Here is a 22,736-nt window from a genome sequence, read left to right on the forward strand (position 1 = left end):
GTATATGGCAGGTGTAGGTGAGCAAAAACGCTAGGTAAATGATCACAATAGAGCACTTGCTAAGCCAAAGCACAAAGGAGCAACTCTCTCTCTGTACAAGTCTCAGGCAAGCATGGAGAAACGGAACATGGCGGCCGCTATTTATAGGGTAGGGGCTGGCCAGGGTCCCCCTCTGTGATTAGCTGCCGTCAGAGGGCCTGGGAGCCCTCTGATTCGCTCTAAGGACATCAATCTGGGCTATGACGCTATTCGAGCTCGGTACCGAGCTCGAATAGCGCCGTTTGCTCGAATAGCTCGAATAGTGAATGGGCTATTCGAGTGTACTCGGATAGCCCATTCGAATAGCTACAGCTATTCGGAGCTCGAATACCGAGCTCGGATAGCTGAAAAAGAGCTCGAATATTCGAGCTACTCGAATATTCGAGCTCTGCTGAGCACCACTGTCTTTGTGTGCAGCATCTTGCAAAGATTTTTATCTGATGTGGAGTTCAGCTCCATAGAATAGACTGTGTAGAGTATGGCTCTCATACTACATGGAAGGGGGTAAAATTGGTCTGTGATCTTTCATTTTCCAAAGACTTTTATCTGACGTGTGTACGCACCTTTAGCTGCAAGTAGATCATTGGCCACTTTAGTAAAGGCTCATACACACATACCAGCAATCTGTCCAACTAGTTTCCAACCTTGTCTGTTGGAAGATAAAGTTGGGCGTGTGTACGGTTGGCAAACAACCAGATGACCAACTGATAACAGGTTGTTTGCCAGATCCAACCAATGGATCAATCTGCCCAACTAGCATGCAGGTTGGAACATGTGTACAAGTCTTTTGAACAACTTTGTTGTTTTTAAATGCAGACGTGTTGTGCAGTTTGTCATTTAGCTTGCACGCGTAGTATTTAAGTGAGTTGGTTATTTAGTTGGTTGGTGTGTGTATATGTACTTGTCAGGTACACAACTCGTTGTGTGGTTGGTCATGTTGTGTGGTTGTTTGTGCAAGAGAGTGGTCAAGCAGGGAGCTAGCAGATAAACAATGCAAATTGCCTAACTGTCCAGCTAACCCTCTGCCTCCAATACTTTGGCCATAGACCCTAAACAACCATATAGAAGGGTGTTTGACTGAAGTCTGACTGGATTAGCCAAATGCTTGTTTCAGGTGTGTGATTCAGACACAACTGATGCCAGAAAGAGCAACAGGACTGCCAGGCAACTGGTATTGTTTAAAAGGAAATAAATATGGCAGCCTCCATATCCCTCTCACTTCAGGTGTCCTTGAAGTTGATTTACTTTACAGTTTATGTTCACCAATCTTTCAAGAAGCTTCCTGTCCATTGCAGAAGAAAGTTTTCTGTGATTAACAGGACACAAGAAAGCCACAACAAGAGCCTTTTATTAAGATAAACAGTGAAGTCAGCACAGATTTATAATTGGGCAGCTGGGTATGTTACTATGGAGTTAATGTATTAAGATTCTGTGTGTTGCTTTTATTATGCATTTTTATTATATATATTTATTATACAGGAGGTTGCAGAAAAATGTGCTGTCCGCTTAATATGCAAATGCGTCTAACTATGATCCCTAACTATTTATCAATGTAGAATGACCTTGTTCTTTACATTCACATCACAGTGACCCCAGTTTTATTAGGTATTATATGCTGGGATTTTATATGAAAGGTTCCATAAATAGAATTATGAGATCAATTATTCAGAACACTTTGAATGTAAAATTTGGAGGAATCGAGCTTCAATTTAAATTTTAAAGCAAAACAAAAAAAAATGTATAGTTGTGTTTGTTCAGATTTCACATATCTTTTTTTAGTGATATAGTCTATATATTTTAATGAAACGTTATAGCACAAAATGTGAATCATAGGGAGCAGCCATGATATTTAATAGGCAAAGCACGTTGGGATTTTTTAATATAATGGGCCTCTAGAATGTAGTACTACCTGCCTCCTGGTCTGGATTCATCCTCTGTAAAACTGATGTAGGCAGTTACTTTCATTTAATTGGCTAAAAGAGAGAAACAATAGTATCAGATTGGCATTATCTCCTTCTGCCTTTGGGAGCACAATGTGCTGCCGGCATCTGCTAACTAGATAAAATCATGTCGATTATCTGATGCATGAATATTTATTATTTTGCAATGGGTTTAAAGTAGACCTATAACCTTCTTTATGCTGTATATACACCATGCAATTTTTACCATCAGATTGATAGATCATTTCCGGCATGTACGTTCTGATTCTGTTCAAGACAGGGATCGATTTTGAGATCAGTACTGCACAAAATCAATCCCTTTCTTGATCAGAAGTAGATCGAACGTGTCAGAAATTGTTGATTGATCTGGTGGGAAATTGCATGGTATGTATACATGCATTAGTGGCAGAGTCTGTGGCCAGTGAGGAAAGTCATATATCCTGTCACCCAGTCAGTTGGGCACAGGGCGAGTCGAATGACGGCTCACCCAGCTGCAACTGAAATACCAGGCGGCGTTAAATACTATTCCCCCTCCGACTCGTAGCAACTTCGAGGGAGAAGTAATTTGGGGTCTGGCAATCTCGGCACCTGAATGACATTTGATGGAGGTAGCAGTGGCAGGTTGGCACTACAGTATGAGTGAAGATGTAAGCTGTGCATAAAACGACTAAGCAGGTGTCCTCTAGCAAACAGATGCATTCACAGTACTTGAAGTGGAGTGGTGGGAAAGCTGGCACTACTGCAAAAGCACTCATTTATTCAAAATGTCTTCAACATCACAGATGCATGTTAACATGTATAATCATCGGTAAAACATGTGGACATACCAAAACTCAGGTGGAGAGGTGCATAGTGGGTGGCAGTGGTTGCTGGGTGGAGAATGACTGACAGCCGTTTTGCACACTGCTGCGCTTCTACAGAGGCTGTAAAAGCAGGGGCCAAAACTTCCAGTATTTAAATCTGGAAAGTGTGCGTCTGGCGTCACAACACATAGTGACAATGCCCCTGGTTCCTCAATAGGCGTGCACATGCCTGAAGCGCACTTGTACTCCACCGCGGTGCATGCCTACAAAAAGGCATATGTGACGAAAAGGGCACAGGCCCATTGCCACTTGTGGAGCATTATTATGCATACATTGCACGCATACAAACGTTGAGGCAGACACTAGAAACAGAATAACGCCATCTAGTGTCTCAAAGGCTTACAGCAGTCTATTGCGCCAGGCACCAGGACAAGAAGAAAGGAGGGAGTGGAAGGAAGGAAGGAGGAAAGGGATACAAAAAAAGCTAGTGCAAGTGCGCTCTAGGTGTGTGCACGCCTATTGATGACCCAGGGGCGTTGCCACTATGCGGCGTGACGCCAGGCGCACAGTTTCCGAATGTAAGCCCTCAGGCTTTCTTCACCCAGCACCCACTGCCACCCACCATGCACCTCTCCACCTGAGTTTTGGTATGTCCACATGTTTTACCATTGATTGTACATGTTAACATGCATCTGTGATGATGAAGACTTTTTGAATAAATTAGTGCTTTAGCAGTAGTGCCAGCTTGGTGAGTTCTAGGTGAAAGTAGGGAGAGGTTGGGCCATAGTAAAATATGGGTACTACCGGCTATTTCCTGCACTCTTTTGTATGCATGGTAGCATGATGGGGGTGTGGTTTGGGTTAAATATCAGGTCAAAGTTCAGGATTAAAATGCAGTTTCATGGTTCAGGGTTACAAGAAGCACATGCAATGTATTAAAGCATTGGGGCCAGCAAAGGTTAGAGAGGATTATTCGATACTAGTAGACAGAGTGTCAGGGTTGACAGGGGTTACCGGTAATGTTAAATCAGCAACCTAGAGTTGTAGTTCAAGAGTCCAGAGATTTCATGTCAAACTCCTCTCACTTTACTGTCACCAGCATCATCTTTAGTCGTTTCAGCAGTATGCAGCCCAGAATCATCACTGATAAGCATGTTCCCTACCATTCCCAAATCCAATATGCTCCTTGGTGTTTCCAGATATCCCCTCCTGCATAGTAGGATTGTGCGTTACTGATGTCCTCGCTGGTAACTGGCAGGAGATAAACTGTATGCATTGGACTCAGGGGCAGCTACAGGATTTTATTAGTGAGGGAGCTATGCAGGTGCTGGATCCACTGTTAATGTGGCATAGATACATGCGGTGCGTGCAGCAAAACGTGGGCATGACCATACACTAGAAAGTGAGCATGGTCATTACTGGTTATGGGCAGGCAAAAATAAAAATGAAAAAGTAGCTGTATTATTCAAAGACAATTGGGCCTTCCTAGCAAAACTTTGAATGAAGCATTCTCTTTTAATAAAACGTAATCCCCTACCATACGTATGGCAGGAGTTAGATGTATTCAATTAGAATTCATGGGGGTGCTTTGCTAGGGCTATGAAGCAACTTGGGGGTGCTCCACACCTGGCAAGCACCCCCCCCCCCTACCCCCAGGAGCTGCCCCTGAACAAGCTGCACCAAGCTCATCGGCTGTGGTAGGTGAAACTGACTGGACATGAACATAAGGAAAGGAGGGGGGGGGGACCAGGGTACTGTGTGGAACTGCTGGTGCCACTGTGATGCAGGAGAACATTGGTGGAATGATCCAAATTGCACCATACTCCCACACTTCCATAACTGGATTTGATTTTATTACAAGTGTCAAGTGCTTTAGGGAGAAAAAAAACAGGAAAACAAAACAAAACATAAAAGTGATTATTTTAGGTAGGCCATAGGCATAGTCCCTCAATGGTCTAATGGTAAATAAAACAGAGGCGCTGAACTTGGCTACACAACTTCTGAGTTACTACTATCTTTATTATTGCCTGAAGAAGCGGGCTAGAGAACGCGTTGCATTTGTTCTGGAGTACGAATTAAATCTTATTTAAACCATACATAGTGGTTGTGTTTGGTTTTGGGGAGGCACAACACATGACCTGATGAAGCGGTTTACACCGCGAAACACGTTGTCATTTTAAAAGTGCTCCAACCGGGTGGGCGGTCTCTATCCTAAGGAGTTGCGACCATCAGAACTAGGATACAAGGTCAAGTGGGGACGGTACTTCCCCACATGCGATCCAGATTGGTTGCCACATGCGCAACCCAGCCTTGTGAGTATATACATTTATCCTCTATTTCTTCAGTCTTACGTGAGATAATACACCAGATCGGGCTACAGGTGTCCTCCTGCTCCTTTTCTCTGTCCTCCCAGTGTGTCACGAACCTTGTAGTGGTGGAGACCGTTGTGCTGAGGGTAGCAACTCTTGCAGCTTGACACCTGACACCCCTGGAGTGGGAACAGGGGTACCGAGGTGTGCAGGAGGCAGGAGTGCTCGCAGGATCTGATGGACCGATGAGCAAGATGAAACCACGGCACTCCTCTGGTCTGAGTCGAGTAGTGCAAGGACTCAGCAACCAGTGTGGGCAGTAGTAGGACTACCTTCAGGATAAGCAGAAGTCGGCAGCAGAGCAGGTTCCTATACAAGCAGGGTTTGGCAACAGAGCGGGTAGTCAGGACAAGCGGAGGTCGGCAACGGAGCAGGTTCTCATACAAGCAGGGTTCGGCAGCAGAGCGGGTAGTCAGGCAGGCAGAGGTCATCAACAAGGCGGGCAGTCACACAAGCCGAGGTCGGGTTCCGGAATACAACAGACAGGCAGACACTAGGTCACGGCACGGGAGTACAACACTAGCTGCAATACTACAGCAAGGAAGCAATGCACTCTCCAGGTTTAAATAGGCTTTCTTTGGCGCACACAGCATGACGCACCGCGCGCGCATGCGCACAACGCACCACGCTGCGCACGCATGCGCAGACGTGCACGTGCACCTGCACGCACGCACGCTAAAATGCGCGCACGCCAAAACGCGCGCAAAACGCCAGATAAACATACACAGCAGCCGCCCCTGTGCACGCAACGCCACACAACGCTCACGCCAGCGCCTCCTGACGCCAACGCTTACGCCGTGCGATGCAACGCACACTGGTGAGCACCGACAGGTTGCCCCGCCGAGACCCACCAGGACGACCGCCAGTATTCGTGCATACTGGCCGCCTCCTCTGGACAGGTAACTGACCGTGACAATGCCCCCCCCCTAAGGGGCAGCCTCCGGATGCCCTCAGGAGCTGGCTTCTCTGGGAATTCCCTGTGGAACTGGTTGACCAGACGGGTGGCATGGACATTATCTGCTGGTTCCCAGGTGTTTTCCTCTATGCCATATCCCCTCCATTTTACAAGATACTGGACCTGGTGGTATCTCTTCCTGGAGTCCAAGATTGCCTCCACCTCGAACTCTTCCTCTCCTTCTACCAGAATCGGTGGTGGTGGCTTTGTTCTTCTATCAGAAAAGGGATCCGGTGTAGTAGGTTTTAGCAGCGCGGAATGGAATACCGGGTGAACTTTCAAGTTATCAGGGAGATCCAATTCATAAGCCGCTTGTCCAATCCTTCTTTTGATGAGGAATGGTCCAACAAACTTAGGACCCAATTTTCTGGAAGGGCAGGCTAATTTGAGATTCATGGTAGACAGCCAGACTGAGTCCCCCACTTTGAAATCCGGATTGTCTCTTCTGTGACGATCCGCTTTCCTCTTGTAGTTTCCCTGTGCTTGGGACATGGTTCGTTGCAGAATCAGATTATTGTCATGTAATGTTTTGATCAGATCATCGGAAGCAGGTACTGATGTTTCTGGAAGAGTATTTGGCAGGAATGATGGATGGAACCCATAGAGAGACCCGGAGATTGTTGTGTGCTTGAGTGAACAGAGTTATTATAGGCGAATTCGGCTAATGGCAGGAGCTGAACCCAGTTATCTTGTGCTGATGATAAAAAACATCTCAAATATTGTTCTAATGTCTGATTGGTGCGTTCTGTCTGACCGTTTGACTGTGGATGATAGGCAGATGAAAATTGTAATTGAATGTCCAGGGATTCGCACAAAGCCTTCCAGAATCGGGATGTAAATTACGTCCCTCTGTCTGAGACGATGTCGGCTGGAACCCCATGAAGGCGTACAATCTCCCTTATAAAGGTCTTGGCTGTTGCTTGTGCTGAGGGGGTTCCTTCCATGGGTAGGAAGTGTGCCATCTTAGACAGTCGGTCTACTACAACGAAGATGGTGTTGTGCCCTTCCGATCCCGGTAATTCTACAATAAAGTCCATAGAGATGGAATACCAGGGCCTGGGTGGTACTGGCAATGGGTTAAGTAATCCCCAAGGCTTGAACTTCGACCCCTTAAATCGGCAGCAAATGGGGCAAGAAGTCACATATAACTTACAGTCTCTTCTGAGCTTGGGCCACCAGAATGAGCGTTGTACCAAATCCAGAGTTTTTGTTACACCAAAGTGACCTGCTAACTTGTGGTCGTGACAGGATTCGAGTACTGCGGGGCGCAAGTCTTCTGGTACAAACATCTTGTTGACGCACCACCACAAACCCCCTTTTTCCTCCAGAGAGTTCCTGATGGATTCTGGTGGATCGATTGATGCCTGACGGAGTTGACTGATCAGGGCTGGCTGGATAATTAGAAAGTTCTGATCGGACAAAATTGTGTCAGGTGCGCTTGGGTTCTCATCCTCTGGAAACATCCGAGATAGAGCATCTGGTTTTATGTTTTTTGATCCGGGTCTATAGGTGATATGGAATGCAAATCTCGAAAAGAAAAGAGCCCACCTGGCCTGCCTTGGGTTCAACCTTTTTGCGGTCTTCAGATATTCAAGGTTACGGTGGTCCGTGAAGATGAGTATAGGTTGAGCTGCGCCTTCCAGGAGGTACCTCCACTCTTCTAATGCAACCTTGATAGCCAGCAATTCCCTATCCCCTACATCATAGTTTTTCTCTGCCTCCGAAAGCTTCCTTGAATAGAACGCCACCGGGTGAAGTAAAGCCTTGATTCCTTGTCTTTGTGATAACACCGCCCCTACCGCAGAATCAGATGCATCCACCTCTAATACAAAAGCCAGTGCCGGATCCGGATGTCTAAGAATGGGAGCAGATGTGAAGTGTTGTTTTAATTTATCAAATGCTGCCTGGGCCTCCTTGTTCCATAAGAAATGACTGTTCTGACGTGTAAGTTGAGTGATTGGCAACACTATTTCGGAAAAGTTTTTAATAAATCTGCGGTAGAAATTGGCAAATCCTATAAACCTCTGAACTGCCTTCCTATTAGTAGGGGCTGGCCAGTCCAGGATTGCCCGAATCTTCTGTGGGTCCATAGTAAATCCTTCATCAGAAATAATAAGCCCGAGGAACTGTATGACCATCCTCTCGAATTCACACTTCTCGGCCTTGACGAATAGATTTTATTGTCTGAGGCAAGCCAGTACCTGACAGACCTGATTACGATGATCCTCCAATGATTCTGAGAAGACTAATATGTCGTCTAGATAGACTATAATAAATTAATCAATAAAGTCTTTTAGGACGTCATTGATGAAATACTGGAATGTCGCTGGGGCGTTGCAGAGCCCGAATGGCATTACCAGGTATTCAAAGTGTCCATACCGAGATCTGAAGGCAGTCTTCCATTCATCTCCAGCTCTTATTCTGACCAAGTTATAGGCCCCCCTTAGGTCTAGTTTAGAAAAAATCCTGGCTTCTCGTAGTTTCTGAAAAAGTTCCGGAACTAGAGGTAGCGGGTAGCGATTCTTGATGGTTACTTTATTAAGTTCTCGGTAATCTATGCAGGGTCTTAATGTTTTGTCTTTCTTTTGCACAGAAAAAATTCCTGCCCCAGCTGGAGAGATGGATGGACGGATAAACCCTTTCTTGAGATTCTCTTCGATGTATTGTTTGAGGGTTTCTTGTTCAGGGTCAGAGAGGGGAAACATGCGTCCAAACGGAATCTTGGCTCCCGGGACTAGATCAATTGGGCAGTCATACGGCCGGTGAGGTGGTAAACAATCCGCCCCTTTTTTATCGAAGACATCAAGGTATTCATGGTACTGGGATGGGACGATTTCTTGAAGTGTTTGAGATGTGCATAGTAGTGGGCCGGAAGTAACCGGACAGACGGATGAACAGCAACTCCCACAGTAGATTGAGTTGAATGATACAGCTCCTGTGGTCCTATCGATAAGTGGGTTGTGTGCCTGTAGCCAGGGCAGTCCTAGGATTACTGGAAACATTAGCGAAGCTAGGAGATCAAACTTAAGCAGTTCTTGGTGGGTTTCACGAATCAGGGCACTGGTAGGGATTGTTTCTATGGTAACTGGCCCTGAGCAGACAGTTGATCCATCCGCTAAATGGATATGGAGTAGCTCCTTGCGAGGTTGTACTGGAAACTGATGGTGAGTGGCAAATGCAATGTCCATGAAACAACTGCAGGCTCCGGAGTCAATAATGGCGGTGGTTCTAATGGTTCTTCCTGGGAACTGAAACGAGATAGGAATGGTCAGGTGATTAATCATCCTTTGGGGGTAGATAGAGGGTACACTTCTAGTTGAGAATTCCTTACCAGTGGGTCGAACGGGGCAGGTCCTGATCATGTGTCCAGCAGTTCCACAATAGAAGCATAGATTTCCCTGTCTCCTTCTGTTCCTCTCTTCTGTAGATAAAGGGGAGCGCATGACCCCCAACTGCATTGGTTCCTCCTGATCCACTGTTGCAATAGGGACTGTGGTTGAGGCAGAAGGAAAGGTAGGTACCCAGGATGCACGGGAAGAGCTGCCTGCCGCTCTTTCCATCTGGCGTTCCCGCAGCCTTCGGTCAATCTGGATTGCCAAGTCAATCAGGCCATCAAGGGTAGCTGGTACTCCCACCCGGGCTAGTTCGTCCTTAAGAGCTTCAGATAATCCGAGGCGGAACTGGTGCTTCAATGCACCCTCATTCCAGTCAGTGTCAGCTGACCATCTGCGGAATTCAGATGTGTAATCTTCTACCGGTCTCCGACCCTGACGTAGGTTCCTTAGTCCCAATTCAGCTGTAACTTGTCGCTGCGGGTCATCATACACCGCAGCCATGTGTGTAAAAAAGGTTTCTGTTGATGCAAGAGCGGGGTGCTTCTGGTCCATCAGCCTGTGGGCCCAGGTTTGAGGATCTCCTTGTAGCAACGAGATGACGTAACCCACCTTTGTCTCTTCCTGAGAGAATGTGCGTGGCTGAAGCGAAAAATATAGCTGACAGGCATGTTTGGAAGCCTGGAACTTTGATCTATCCCCTGAAAATCGTTCTGGCGTGGGAACCCGGGGTTCGGGGGCTCCCAGAGCAGGTACAGCGGCAAGGTTGCTTGTTGCCGGAAGTGGTAGTTGAGGTGCTGCGGCAGGGGCAGGTGGCTGACTAGGTGCAGCTGCTGACATGACGTCTATGCGGCCTTCCAGCCGTTGGTGTCCTGCTTGAAGATCCTTAATGGCGTCCGTTAGTGTGGCCATTTGATTGCAGAGGGTGGTCAGTACGGTTGCTACCTCAGCGGTCTCCATTTTTGGCTGTAGTATTATGTCACAAACCTTGTAGTGGTGGAGACCGTTGTGCTGAGGGTAGCAACTCTTGCAGCTTGACACCTGACACCTCTGGAGTGGGAACAGGGGTACCGAGGTGTGCAGGAGGCAGGAGTGCTCGCAGGATCTGATGGACCGATGAGCAAGATGAAACCACGGCACTCCTCTGGTCTGAGTCGAGTAGTGCAAGGACTCAGCAACCAGTGTGGGCAGTAGTAGGACTACCTTCAGGATAAGCAGAAGTCGGCAGCAGAGCAGGTTCTCATACAAGCAGGGTTCGGCAACAGAGCGGGTAGTCAGGACAAGCGGAGGTCGGCAACGGAGCAGGTTCTCATACAAGCAGGGTTCGGCAGCAGAGCGGGTAGTCAGGCAGGCAGAGGTCATCAACAAGGCGGGCAGTCACACAAGCCGAGGTCGGGTTCCGGAATACAACAGACAGGCAGACACTAGGTCACGGCACGGGAGTACAACACTAGCTGCAATACTACAGCAAGGAAGCAATGCACTCTCCAGGTTTAAATAGGCCTTCTTTGGCGCGCACAGCATGACGCACCGCGCGTGCATGTGCACAATGCACCACGCTGCGCACGCATGCGCAGACGTGCATGTGCACACGCACGCGCACACGCCAAAACGCACGCAAAACGCCAGATAAACATACACAGCAGCCGCCCCTGTGCACGCAACGCCACACAACGCTCACGCCAGCGCCTCCTGACGCCAACGCTTACGCCGTGCGATGCAACGCACACTGGTGAGCACCGACAGGTTGCCCCGCCGAGACCCACCAGGACGACCGCCAGTATTCGTGCGTACTGGCCGCCTCCTCTGGACAGGTAACTGACCGTGACAATGTGTCCATTATTTTATTTAATGGTAAATATAGCCCTTGTGACAACTGCTGAATGGTTAGTAAAATAGCACTTGCACAGTGTAGTCATGTTGGCACCTGCATGTACAGCTTTTTATATATTGCAGATTAGTTTTCCCTCTAACTGTGTTTATGTCAATGCAATAACACAGATTATAATTTATTATCCAGATAAGGATGCAGAAACCCACTATAGGATAACTGTAAGGAACTGTGAGCCTTAGAAATAACAGTTACTATGCAGAAAACAGAAGCGTTCACAAAGAGCACAGACTAGATGCCTCTAAATATCCTGACAAAATAGTAATCAATACAACCGCAAGGATCACATGAAAAAGTTGCTACCTAAGGTGCAGAAGTTTGGTGAGAAACCCATCAAAGTGCAATTAGCTGTTAAATCATTTTCATGCTGATCTGCATAAACTGCAACAGTAACAATAAATCAGGATTATATTAAAGTCTTTGGTTTTTAGTGCCACTGATGTGCTTTAAAGTGAATAATTACCTTTATTTATGGCCAGTTCCCTCTCCTTTTTCCCTTAGCTTAGATCAGGTTTTGGTCCATGTATTAAAGCAAAACAGGCAACCAGCATGCCATGTTAATGGTGTGTTTTTTTCATGGGATTCTAAAGGAAGTGAATCAATGAATTGTTGTTGCAAGTAACCACAGCTATTGGATTTTGATCTAAGTAGTAGCTTTGGTTAGAAAAGAAAACTGTTTATCTTTGACTTAATATGTAAAGTCTGTTTTACCTTCTGTAGATGTGTTGGTATGTTTAATTATAAGCGCACTTATAAATGTGCTTCATCAACCGCACACTGCTTCACTAATCAGTTCTATGTACTCACCCCCTCACCAGAACCCAGCAGCACTGCCAAGAAAACGCAAAGCAAACCCCACACAAAAGGGGGCATGTACGGTTGTGGCATGGTCCACAGGCTTTGAGTGAAGGGTCTTTCTCTAGTGCTAACCAACCTCTGCCTCAAGTGGTTGGCAACCATAGTGATGGTCGAGTCTAGGTTAATTTATGGAGAAGCACGTGTTTGTCTAATCCGCTGATAGATTTGCAAAGCTCAAATTTAGCACATGTTCATGACTAGCAAATCAGAGACTTACATATCTATCACCTGACCAAACTGATCACATGCTTCTCCATGAGATCTCCTAGACATGACAATCACTAGTCAATCATTGGGAAAACACTCACTTCTATGCACAACTTGTTTTTGCCTCTCTGAAGCGAACTAAGCACCCCCTGGTTATACTTTACAAACACTACCCCTTTAGTAGCATGGTTGTACCCAGCATTGCTATGGCTGCACTGTGCTGGTGTTACATCTTTCCATTATTTTCCATTTGCTGTCTCAATACACCTTTGTGTATTTCATTCTCAGCATTACCAAATGTAAAAAAAAAGAAGCCAACACAATCCTATGTGGATGATGTTGACTTCTCTGTTTTGAATTTGGATTGGGCACATGGTGCATCTAGGATCTGCCTGAGCACATCCGCTTTACAAACAGATTGGGTGGATTCAATATAGCTAACCTCTTCACAGATAGGAAGGGAAGGGATTACTAAACATATTGAGCTGGCTGATGTGTAGATAACTGAACAGAGACGCACTTAGAAATAACGTTATTTTTGCAGTGGAACAGGGACACATTAGAACCCTTGTCAGGGCTTGTTTCATATCTGTGGCTCCATTGCAGAGAACTACTTTTGCTTCTTGTCCTAAACGTCACTAATGGAAAGGCTGAACTCACTAAGCCTAAGGCTTTGACTGCCAAGCGTGATGCGATCACATCCTGCCCAGACAGTGGTACAGCTGCCGTGTGCAGAGAATCATGGAATCTCAGATCTTCACAGCTGGACATCACACTGGCTTGGCTGCAGGATGGCTCCATCATTCATCACAAAAACAACTTGCCATCATGCAGTGTGAAACTCAACCTTTATTTGAACACCTAATGGGCTTGATTCACTAAGATAAATAGCATGCCTTATCAAAGTTAATGCGCCTTATCAGAGTAGCATACAAACAGGGCTCAGGGCAGGATGAGAGGAGCTCTCGGCATTGCCATTTAGCAGGCATACGTTCGTAGCGTTCGCTATGCTACTCTGATAAGGCGCATTAAATTTGATAAGGCGTGTTAACTTCGATAAGGCCTGCTATTTGTCTTAGTGAATCAAGCCCAATAAGTGTGACTTAAAGGAAAGGGAATTATTTTGTTTACATTTATTTGAAATATATATATATATATATATATATATATATATATATATATATATAATCTTCTCCCACCCCAATCCTTTATGACCTCTTAATTAACCATGAAGGTTGGGTGGCCAGGAGACAAGCATGAGCCTCTGTTCTCTAGGCAATACCAACCCTCACTCCGAACATTGGGAGTCCGACTATCCCTTGTGAAGCATCTTTGCCCCAATATAGGACAAATTTCCTTCGCCATTTTGGCCCGCAAAAAAAGTTGGGGGTAACATGTACAATTGAGGGCTAGGGTGCTATAGTCAGCCCATTAATAAAAAGGAAACCCCACCCATAGGCAAAAGGAGTAATTTGTGATCCCCTGACCACTTACCACAGGGGATTAAAAAATACCAAACTAACGACAAAATATTTTCATGATATAAACACACATGTTTTTTAAAGCCCAGCTAAACCCTGGTAGAGCATACTCCTAGCCTCATCTGGATCAATGGGAATCCTTAGCCCCAAATTTGCCCTGGAGCAAAAGCTACATCTTAACAATTTAATGCAAAGTCTGTATGTAGCTTAAGACCTACTTCATTCAGTCAAACAGCATTGGAAGGATTGTGTGTGTGTGTGTGTGTGTGTGTGTGTGTGTGTGTGTGTGTGTGTGTGTGTGTGTGTGTGTGTGTGTGTGTGTGTGTGTGTGTGTGTGTGTGTGTGTGTGTGTGTGTGTGTGTGTGTGTGTGTGTGTGTGTGTGTGTGTGTGTGTGTGTGTGTGTGTGTGTGTGTGTGTGTGTGTGTGAACTCAGCACATTTTAAAACACCAAGAAACACTGTACATAGAGCAGATCCCAGGCTGAAAGCCAACGGAGATTAAAATACATATACTGCAAATTGACTTTTAAGGATAGTGTTCTTTACTTGAACACCGACAAGAGTAGCATTCTGCAACAGTCTATCAGACTAAAGAAGCTCCATATGTAGCACCCTGTTAAACGCGATAATGTACTGAACCTAAATGTCTAGTTTGTTTACCTTCATATTTGCCATCTTGGTTAAAGGAACTGTTAAGCTGGGGGGAGGGGGAAAAGTCTAGCTTTACTTACCTTGGGCTTCTTACAGCCCCTAATCCCCCCGCAGTATTTCATAGTATCCGAGATGCCTCCGTGCCCTCCTGGTCCACTTCGTTATGCTATAGTCCGCAACTGACAGCAACATATGTGCAGCCCCAGCCATGTGCCTCCTTGAACCCACTCCTGTGTTCGGGACCGTTCTGCACATGCGCAGTTGCAAGTTTTACAAGCTGCGCATACGCAGAATGCTTGCCGGGAGTGCGGCCAGGACCGTGTTTAGGGTGGAAAACAAGCAGACTGGGAGTGACCTCAGATACTGGGGGGAGGGGGGCAGCTGGAAGAAGCCTGAGGTAAAAAAAGAAGAGATACTTTTTTCACTCACATAAAGGGAACTGGGCAAATATGGGATAAAAAAAGACACTTGTCTAAAGAGAGGGCAGCCCCCGGATCCCGTAGAGGCTTCCTGTGTCCTCCAAGTATAGCTCCTAATAGCAACAAATTTCCAAATTGGTCCAACCCTTGCTGTAGTTCCTGCAACTCTATAATAATTACTAATTCAGTAATTCTAATTTTAGTACGCCCACATAAAAATGTACCAGAGACGGTACACTAGGCTTAATTTCTACTTACCCGGGGCTTCCTCCAGCCCCATGAGCAGCACTGAGTCCCTTGCCGTCCTCCTCGACCGCTCCGTTCTGGCGCTACGACTGCCGGTAATCTGGTCAGTCTCAGCCAGTCGAGGTCTTCTGCGCATGCATGCCCACCGTGTTCATGTACCCTGGAGCCTTCTGCGCCTGCACAGTATTACTGTAAGGGGTGTGCGCACAGCCGAGCTGCGCATGCGCAGAAGGGTGCGTCTGCCCGGATTAACGGGAGTCATAGCTGCTTAACGGAGGGGTGAGGAGGACGGCGAGGGACTCAGAGCTGCTCATGGGGCTGGAGGAAGCCCCGGATAAGTATAAATAAGTGCTAGTGAACCATCTCTGGTTCACTTTAATTTTCCATTTGAAACCAAGAATGCTGAATATGAGGAGGTTGTTAGATGTTGTATCCTACTAGTACATTTGTGTGGTTTCCCACACAGTATTGATGTAACCATACTTTCTATGTGACTTTCTTAGAATGGGAAATAGTGTGTTGCTCAGATGAACACCCAAGAAACATCCAAAAGATGTTGTTCGCAGAGTTCCCCAGATGTAACAACATTCAAACATTGAGTATAAACATCTACTAAAGCACAACTATAGAAACCTATCTTGTTTTTTGTTGTTATCCAGTAGCTATTCTTACAACATAACTGATGAGACCACATTTACTGTTAATATGAACATAGCATTGACTGGAAGTACGAGGACATTTAGCTGTATTACTTGTTAGTTTGAAGTGATACCTGTATCTGTGGAAGCAAAGCTTGAAGCTGGAAAAGCCACATCAGCTCCTGTCTCGGATCCTGCTCTGTAGGCTCTAGAATCTGTGGATCCAAATATCTCAGACGCTCTGAAAGCTGAACATAGTGAAGACAAGAGAGTGTTAGAACATGAGTATTGCATGTTGTGAGCATGTCATATACTTGTCCACTCTTTACACGTTAAATCAGACATGAGCTTTTTTGCTCATTTTCTATTGGGGTCAATTCAAAAGATAATCCACTAGTGAATTATCTCACCTTGGCCCTGATTCAGTTACATTTTCTCTTGAGTTTTCTCACAGGAATAAATAAATACCTTATCAATAAAATACCATTTCAGCCATCAGCAGCACCCCCCCCCCATAAAAATAAAAAATAAAACCAACCCTAAAAACAGGTTGTTTAAAGGGGGTATTTTCTTAACTACTTTTTAGTAATTCACTTTAGTACTGTCACTAGCTAAGTGCTGGAAAAGTATTTTGTTGATAAGATCTAAAGCCTACCCACTTTTTTTTCTTCAGAAATCAAAGATAATGGTATAATTTTTAATTGTGTTATTATTTAAGCTTTCAACATCAATAGGTATTGGCGCTTCTTTATCACTCTGTATCTCCAATGCAGAGAGTGCCACGGCACTTGTCTGAAAGGGGGTGGGGCTAAACACTGGAAGTGGGCACATGGAGGGTCTCAGAGGCCGAGGTGAAAAAAAACCCTGGGAAGTCATTATACCTTTTAAGCGAACACGATACATGCCGTGTATATTTTTGGCTTTATAGTCTCTTTAAACTACCTGTTATCCTGTTGTTGTGCCCTACAATTCCTTCCGCCGCTACCAATGGGTCAGTGAATCTGGCATGTGCGGGTAGTGCACTACAATTGTACTACTACAAACAGTAAGGGGGGGCATCCCCTACTATATGTAACGATTGAGGAATTATTTCCATGGTCAGCGCACAAGATGCGCGCTGACACTGCGGAAATCCTCCACAAGCGTGTAATTTGATAGAACCCAGCTTGGGTGCAATGCACCTGTAGAGGGCAATACCCACCGGCAGATGGAGCTGTGGAGTGCAGACGAGCACAGCCTCTGCACGGCCACAGATGCCAGATGGGAATTGTACGAGTTGAAGCAATGCAGGGCAAGATAGCCCTAAAAGAGAGAGAGCACAGAGACAGAATGAATGTGTGTCCACCAATCTAGTCGCCACCCAGCGACGGTGAACACACATCAGCAGAAACAAAGTATGAACGCAATCGCAAGACTGGCGATTGCCAACAGACACAAGACCGAGCGGGACAGAGCACGAGAGTAGCAAAAGGCACAGCAAGCAACAACAATCAGAACATCAAGGAAAATAACAAACGCTAGCTAAACGCGAACACTGCACTCATTCGCAATAGCGAACGAGGTTTAAGAAACGATCACCGCGCGTTAGGCGCCCAGTGATAAGCGTGCCACCATAACTAACCAATGTAACACAAACACGAAATAGAGTACTAGACAATACAAAGAGAAGGAGTAGCCAGCAGATACCGCAGCTCTGGCCTACACTCCCAGACAGAGCACAGAAGGAACCACCGCTGCTACCGCTAGAGCGGATGTGATCCAGACAGACAGACAGATGGGGCCACCAGTAGCAACCGCTGCTCTGGCTAGCACCCCTAAGGCAGAATACAGAAGGAGGCACTGCCACTACCTACTAGGGCGAATGCGATCCAGACAGATGGAGCAGCCAGTAGCAACCGCAGCTCTGGCCTACACTCCCAGATAGACAGAATGATTTCCTGTCGACCGCCGCTGGCTACAAGACAATCGCGACAGAGAGACAGTACAGGGCAAAACAGATAATACAACCTGACTGCACTAGAAGGGATGACTAATACAGTCCCGAAGGAATTACTCTAAGATAATCTTTAGCAAACAAGCAAGGCTGATACTCTAGGAGAGTTAGCAGGAACAAACCATCATGACCAGCAAGAGATTCTGGGAGAAAATGGTATTTATACTGCAAGCCATCAAAGGAAGCAGCTAGGCAATTTGCATGACAATTGTATGCAAATTCCTCACCAGCAGAGCAACTCTGAAACTTGCAAAGCGAAGACAGGTCTCTTTTCCAGAGACCTGCAGCCATCAGACCTAAAGAATGGACAAACAGCTGTCTGCCCGTGCAGACAGCTGAGCAGATCGTTACATTATATTATTAATGCCAAACGTATTACCAGGGTAAAGCACACGTTGATATGGTAACGCGCATTTCAACACACATTACCATAGTAACATTCGAGTTATCCTGGTAATGCACATGGCACTAGTTGTGTAACAGCCAGTGCCCCCCTGGAGTTGGTATCTTTTGTGGATCAGACCCATGATTCTCTAAACTGGGTTATGTGCTATAGAATCAAGATGTAGAAGGAAAGCTTTAGAACAGAAAGATAGCAAAGACCAAGTCAGCAAAACGTTCACAGGCAACTAATGAAGAATGAAGCAAAGACTAGAAAAAGCAGCAGAACTTGCAGCAGCTGGATGACGATCGGGTATGAGATTTTTACAGCTGCTGGGTTGCCGTATGTAAACATATGCTGGCTGTCAGATCTCCTAATAGAGTCACAACCAATATGGTAATATGCTTATCCTATTTCTGAGGGAGGGGATTTCTGTAAAAATGTTATTTATAATTTAATTAAGCAGTAAAATTACCTACAAGGTGTTGAAAAAATTTCAACCCAACTAACTTGCCAAAATCAGTGCGCAATTCTTTCACTGTAGCTTGTAAATTGCCAATCTGCAGGATTTTGCCAATTCTGCAGGATAGTACCACCGTTTGTTTTTGTATTGCATTTTCATTAAAGAATACCATTAGAACTGTGGAACAAACTATTCTATATCCAATTTTGCATAAGGTCATGCACACAAATTAGTAATAAACAGTACTGGGAACATATTACTTCTACACACAGTGATGATCTGTTTCATTGTTTAGCATAGCATTGTGTGCTGGCTGTACACTGTAAAGGTGAAACCCCAAAAATTTGAATCTCGTGCAAAAAGTCCATTTATTTCAGTAATTCAACTTAAAAGGTAAAACTAATATTTGAAATCGGAACCCTTTGCAGGTGTTTTGGATTAATGGCCTAGTGCACATCAAAACCGCTAGCAGATCTGCAAAATGCTAGCGGTTTTGGGAGCAGATTTCAGAGCGTTTCTAGGCATGTTTAGAGAGGATCTCAAACATACCTAGCGGTTTTGGCTGTGTGTTTGTGTAGCAGATTACACAAATTGTTACAGTAAAAGCTGTACTGAACAGCTTCTATGTACAAAAATGCCTGGATAACCGCTCTGAAGTAGCGTTTTTCAGAGCGGTTTGCGTTTTTCCTATCCTTTACATTGAGGCAGAAACGCCTCAGAAATCCAAAAAATGCTGCAGCCCAGGAGTTTGCGTTTCTGGAAAAAACGAGCCGCTTTGGTGTGCACCATCCCATTCACTTTCATTAGCCAAGCGGTTTTCCCCCTGCAAGCGTGTTAAAAAACGCTGCAGAACCGCTAGGTGTGCACCAGGCAAATTGGCTGATTAGAGACTGACACTTTGAGCCTAGAATATTGAACATTTTCACAATATTCGAATGGTCCGAGATTTTGGCTGTGGAGTTCTCATAAGCTGTAAGCCATAATCATCAAAATTATAACAAATTAAGGCTTCAAGTATCCCGCTTTGCATGTAATGAGTCTATTTCATATATTAGTTTCACGTTTTAAGTTGAATTACTGAAATAAATGGACTTTTGCACGAGATTCACATTTTTCGAGTTTCACCTGTATTTTTATTATTATTATTTAATGTATATTGTATATAATATATATCTTTATTTATATGGATTAGTATATATTTATATACAAATCGTATACTCATCCACTATAGATGACTTTTAGATTGATACTTAACAGAAGCAAAAAAAAAACAGAAAAGGCAAAAACAGTTGGTACACATATCTAATTTTCATGGGCAATATTTATCCCCTGAATGTAGTGGTATGAGAGCTTAACGGGATACTGTAGGGGGGTCGGGGGAAAATGAGTTTAACTTACCCGGGGCTTCTAATGGTCCCCCGCAGACATCCTGTGCCCGCGCAGCCACTAACCGATGCTCCGGCCCCGCCTCCGGTTCACTTCTGGAATTTCAGACTTTAAAGTCTGAAAACCACTGCGCCTGCGTTGCCATGTCCTCAATCCCGCTGATGTCACCAGGAGCGTACTGCGCAGACACAGACCATACTGGGCCTACGCAGTTTGCTCCTAGGTGACATCAGCGGGAGTGGGGACACGGCAACGCAGGCGCAGTGGTTTTCAGACTTTAAAGTCTGAAATTCCAGAAGTGAACCGGAGGCGGGGCCGGAGCATCGGTGAGTGGCTGCGCTGTCACAGGATGTCTGCGGGGGACCATTAGAAGCCCCGGGTAAGTTCAACTCATTTTACCCCGACCCCCCTACAGTGTCGCTTTAACTACACAATCTGTTCATAGTATTTAAAATCTGTTGACCTTCATGCTACATGGAGGTGGTAAATTTGTTTATTCATTAGCCAGTCAAAACTGGCTGTGTGTACCAGTATTAAGACTTACTCCTAAAGATTGGGTGCTTTTACCTACGCCAGGGGTGAATTTGTACACTTTACCACCCAAGGCCACTGTCAGCAACTGCCCCTCTTCATTATATGTAGGTAGATGAGCCCCCCAGTATAGGTAGCCAGATGACCCTTCCCCCCTCCTCCAGTTTAAATAGCCTGATAACCCTCCCTTCCCTCCAGTATAGGCATCCTGATGACCCCTCCCACATTTATTTAGCATAAGAAGTGAGATGACCTTCTACCATTCCATATAGATAGCCTGATGACCCCCCTCCCTCCAGTATAGGTAGCAAGGTAACCTTTCCCACTAGTATAGCCTGCTGCCCATCCACCCTTGATTCTGTGGTGCCTTAGGCCATGGCCTATGTGGCATTGGCTTAAATCTGGCCCTGACCTTCACAATGAGTTGAATAACAGATGAATGAATAAGTAGGTATACTGAAAGGTCAGTTTTCCCCAGGAAGATTGAAAAACTTTGCTTGACTACCTCTGTGATACACTAACTACTGTAGATTTGGGGAAGCACTTTACTGACACTTATAATTGTATGCTGCAGTGTAGGTGGGGTAGGGATATACATAATTTAATGACTGTTTTCTGGCTATAAGGAGACACTCTCTAAGCACTGTTCTCATAGTGTAAAACATTGAGATTAATCTAATATTCATGGCTAATGCTGCTTTGGTAGGCCTTGAAATGGTTTAAATAATGGGTTTTAAATATCTAAGGAATGAGTGGGCTAATCACCATTTGATATCTATGTAACTGAGGGATTGGATATAGGGACAGCTTAGGGATGGATGGCAAGAAAATATCTTGGATCTTGATTGTGAGGACTGGGTGAAGGCAAATGTCTCTCATTGGTTGGCCTCTCTGTATGCAAAGGGGAATTGATACGGTTTTCTGTTTTAACAAGGGTCTACTTCACACCCACCCATAAGCGGGAGCCAGCAATGTTAGGCCAAATGCACAGCAAAAACCTCTAGCAGATCTGCAAAACGCTAGAGGTTTTTGAATCAGATTTCAGAGCAATTCTAGGCATGTTTTCTAAACATGCCTAGTGTTTTTTGGAGCGTTTTTGTGTAGCAACAGTAAAGCTGTTACTAAACAGCTTCTGTAACAAAAACGCCTGGAAAACCGCTCTGATCTAGCGTTTTCAGAGCGGTTTTCCACTTTCCTATACTTTAACATTGAGGCAGACACCCCTCAGAAATCTAAAAAATGCTGCAGCCCCCTCGTTTGCGTTTGTGGAACAAACAAACCGCTCTGGTGTGCACCATCCCAATTACTTTCATTAGCCAAGCGGTTTTCCCCCTGCAAGCATTTAAAAAAAAAAAAAACGCTCCAGAACCGCTCTGGTGTGCACCAGCCCTCATTGTCTGACATCTTAAGGCATTTCACGCTAATTTCTGGCATCTGATTTGGCATTGTAGTAAAATCAGTAGCTTTTGAGGTCAAGTCTTACGACACCATTTTAATAAGATGTTCTAAAAGATGAATTTCAAGTCGTCCAAAATATGCACAAAGACAATGAACCATTTTTACTAAATATCAGTAAAGTTGCCACGTGCAAGAAGCACATGGCAATTTTACTGTTACTTATGCCGACTGCATAGCAAGCATTACGCAAACATAACATAGCATGCAATACCATTGCAACTCTCTAGGTAATGAGGGCTGTGCTAATTGCGCAATTGGTGGCAGTAATGGTAAAATTGCTGTGCGCTCCCTGCTCATACCAACCAGTATATAGTGAATAATGGCCCAATGACTCATCTGCAAATACCTATAGAAATAAGCATTCAGAAGCTGATTTCTTCAAATATATCTCAGATGTCAACAGATGTTAATTTTGTATAATTTGAGAGAATCTTTCGATCCCCACCCTGTTTCAATCATCTGCATCTATGAATAGCACAAAATGTCGGTATTTGCAGTTGTTCCTTAATTGGGTGTTTTCTAATACTTTGCAGACATTATAATTTTTATTGTATGCGGACATTATAATTTTTATTGTATTCTCTTTCCATACATTATATGCCATTTGATGTAGCAATGTTCCTTTCGCTACCATTTGTGTCCAGGGACTTTCCAGATAGGCCATCAAATTTCCCACCTGAACATGCTGTGCCAA

The 22,736-nt window shown here is 45.0% G+C and overlaps 1 protein-coding gene across 5 annotated transcripts in view; it reads right to left on the reverse strand.

The window, feature by feature from the left end:
* The window catches only part of SEC16B (SEC16 homolog B, endoplasmic reticulum export factor), a 391,505-nt gene that overhangs the window by 167,032 nt on the left and 201,737 nt on the right, over positions 1-22,736 (reverse strand). For all 5 annotated transcript variants that reach the window (XM_068239647.1, XM_068239646.1, XM_068239648.1 and 2 more), the window contains exon 18: positions 15,964-16,077. In XM_068239647.1, the coding sequence (XP_068095748.1) occupies positions 15,964-16,077 (114 nt within the window). The remainder of the gene's footprint in view (positions 1-15,963; positions 16,078-22,736) is intronic.

Source organism: Hyperolius riggenbachi, chromosome 6 (genome assembly GCF_040937935.1).
Source record: "Hyperolius riggenbachi isolate aHypRig1 chromosome 6, aHypRig1.pri, whole genome shotgun sequence".
Lineage (NCBI taxonomy): Eukaryota > Metazoa > Chordata > Amphibia > Anura > Hyperoliidae > Hyperolius > Hyperolius riggenbachi.